The 3,155-nt window shown below is 29.7% G+C and overlaps 1 protein-coding gene across 4 annotated transcripts in view; it reads left to right on the top strand.

The window, feature by feature from the left end:
- LOC107848557 (WAT1-related protein At3g30340) overlaps positions 1-3,155 on the top strand; it is a 12,038-nt gene continuing 8,883 nt past the window's right edge. Inside the window, exons 1-4 of one of the 4 annotated variants that reach the window (XM_047399288.1) lie at positions 1-511; positions 2,241-2,303; positions 2,401-2,517; positions 2,915-3,105. In XM_047399288.1, coding sequence (XP_047255244.1) covers positions 327-511; positions 2,241-2,303; positions 2,401-2,517; positions 2,915-3,105 — 556 coding nt within the window. In that variant the 5' untranslated portion in view covers positions 1-326. The remainder of the gene's footprint in view (positions 512-2,240; positions 2,304-2,400; positions 2,518-2,914; positions 3,106-3,155) is intronic. The other 3 variants (XM_047399290.1, XM_047399289.1, XM_047399291.1) reach the window with 3 other exon arrangements.

Consider the following 3,155-nt stretch of genomic DNA (forward strand, 5'->3'; position numbering starts at 1 on the left):
TGCCACATAAGTCTTTAGGGGTGTAATAATTCCATTTTTTAAATGTTCAGGGGGTCATAGGACCCCGCAAAGTATAAGTAGTTGGGATTTGGGACAAAGATTGGGGACTTTTTGGCCATTTTGCTAAAGTTATTCGAACAATTATGTGATTTAAAAAGAATTGATTTCTTATTCCCTTTGCTTCCTAGATTTTTATACTACTCCCCTAAATTTTTAGTATTATTTTTTTGCTATATATACATGAGCTCATTTATTCACTTAATTGTGTGCTAATAACCAAACAAAAGCTATATAGCTTTTCAAATATCAATAAACTTTGCTTAAAAATGAGTACTTGTTTTAAGCAATGGAAGCCAATATTTGCAATGATTATTGTTGAATTTGGATTTGCTGTTGTAAATACACTATTCAAGAAAATATTAAATGGAGGAATGGATCAATTGGTGGCATCAACATATAGACTAGCTGTTTCTGCTATTTTCTTGGCCCCCTTAGCTTGGTTCTTGGAAAGGTAATGTCACATTATTTTCGGGTTTAACTTCTATATACTATCGTGATAATAATTACACGTAACTATGCATAATGCGTGTAATTTTTATCGAAAATATAATCTTTAATAGGAAAGTGGCGAGGACACGGATTAGATTAGAAAGGGTAGTAGGTAGCTAGAGGTATCTTGTATTATCTTGCGGTCCATTTCAGTAGTCGTAGTGTTACTCTTGTTTCTAGTTCTTCGATTCTTGTTACTATCTATTGTTTTATTATTTTGCGTAGTTTGATTCTATCACTGCCACTAATCTCAAAATATGTGAAAACTAGTTACTAGTACTTGAATAACAAAGTAACCTGCTAGAACAAGTTGACATTGAAATAACTTGATAGATATAGGTTAATTAATTTTCCTATACAAGTGGAGCTAGTTGTCAAAATAAGATTGGTTACATGCTATAACATATTAATAACATTGGAAAAGGCTCAAAAATATCTCTGAATTATCTGAAATAGCTTAAAAATACCCCTTGTTAGATTTTTGACTCAAAAATACCCCTTCGTTAAATATTTGGCTAAAAAATATTCCTCCCTCTAACGAAATTCGAAAAAGGATCAAAAATACCTCTGAACTATCTGAAATGGATCAAAAATACCTCTTGTTAGTTTTTTGGCTCAAAAATACTCCTCTATTAAATATTTGGCTCAAAAATACCCCTCCCCTTAACGAAATTTTACCAGCATGCCACCTAGATAAAAAAAAAAATCACGTGGCTATGCCACATTACCATCCACATGTAAAATGTTAGTATTTTTTAATTATATGACATTCCTTTCTTCTTTATTTTTATTTTTAGTTTTTTGCAAAGCAGTTTTATTGATCTGAAAAAAAATATGATCAGCAAAATTAAAAATTTCTAAAAATATTAAAATAAAATAAATCGGTGTTTTTACTGGATTTAGTTTAACGTTTTTGGAATTTCTCGACATTGGAAAAGTACTAAATAAATTTTGTTAAAGGAGTACAAATTATTCAATTTTTTTCATTATATGATAAACTTTTCACTTAGATTATTAAAGAAAATTATATCCATGTTTTTCTAATGATTATATTAAATGTCATTTACTTTTCTGGAAGTGAAATTTTCAAAAATTCTAACAATACTTGATGAACATAAAATTAGAAAAACTATCAATATTCATTGAGTCCAAAAAAATAAATCAACATCACTGAATATAATTTTTTTATTTAACTCCTTCATCAAGAAGAAAGGAATGTCATATAATTAAAAAATACTAACATTTTACATGTGGATGGTAATGTGGCATAGTCACGTGTCTTTTTTTTTATCTAGGTGGCATACTTTGTAGAATTTCGTTAAGGGGAGGGGTATTTTTGAGCCAAATATTTAATAGGGGGGTATTTTTTAGCCAAAAAACTAACGAGGGGTATTTTTGATCCATTTCAGATAGTTCAGGAGTAATTTTGATCCTTTTTCGAATTCCGTTAAGGGGAGGGGTATTTTTGAGCCAAATATTTAACGGAGGGTATTTTTGAGCCAAAAAACTAACGAGGGATATTTTTGATCCATTTTAGATAGTTCAGGGGTATTTTTGACCCTTTTCCGTAATAACATTGATATGGTAACGTTTTTTTACCATATCAAATCATCAATGTCTATAAATTAAATTCTTAGAATATTTATTTCCTAAATCAACTAGAAGAATAAAAATCTTCACTTGTCTTGCAGAAATGTGGCATCAAAATTAACGGCTCGTATTATTTTTTCTCTGTTTATCAGTGCACTATTGGGGTGAGCTTTTCACTTAATTATTTTATGATGATTAAATTGTCTTATTTATTCCAATCCATATTATGATATTATTTAAAGAATCAAATTGATTTTTCAGGGGTACACTCACTCAATATTTCTTCCTACTTGGGCTTGAATATACATCAACAACATTTAGCTGTGCTTTTCTCAATATGGCACCTATCGTCACATTTATTTTGGCATTACTAATTAGGTAAACATGATAAACTATATTAGGATTTAATCAATGTATATATATATATATATATATATATTAAAACGAAAAAGAAAATAATTTCTGCGTCAACTGCAAGATGAGGGTCTATCGAAAATAACATTTCTATCTCACTTTGGAGGTAGTGGTTAAGACTGCGTACACTCTCTACCCTCCTCATACTTGATTTTGTGGGGATATACTAGTTATGTTATTGTTGCTTGGATACTTCATAAGTATAGTCGAATGTGTGTTGAATCCTTCAAAAATAACTCATTTTTTGAGAATCCAACATGAATTTGACAATATATTGGAAGCGTTGGAACCACATAGCATTACATGCATACTTTATGCACCAATTAATTACTAACCTATAAATTTATTTATTTTTTTGCAGGCAAGAAATTGTAAATATCAATTGCAAGAGTGGAAAGGCAAAGATATTAGGCACATTAGTTTGTCTTGGTGGAGCATTAATACTTGCTTTATACAAAGGAATGCCATTGATAAATCCATCAAAATCATCAACAAATGAAATAAATCACAACAAAAGGAGTTCGCTTCTTGGTCCAATCTTCTTATTTGCAGGTAATTGCTTCTAATATTATTATTGTTATACTATACACACATCTCTACTA

This window comes from Capsicum annuum, chromosome 11, assembly GCF_002878395.1.
Source record: "Capsicum annuum cultivar UCD-10X-F1 chromosome 11, UCD10Xv1.1, whole genome shotgun sequence".
NCBI lineage: Eukaryota > Viridiplantae > Streptophyta > Magnoliopsida > Solanales > Solanaceae > Capsicum > Capsicum annuum.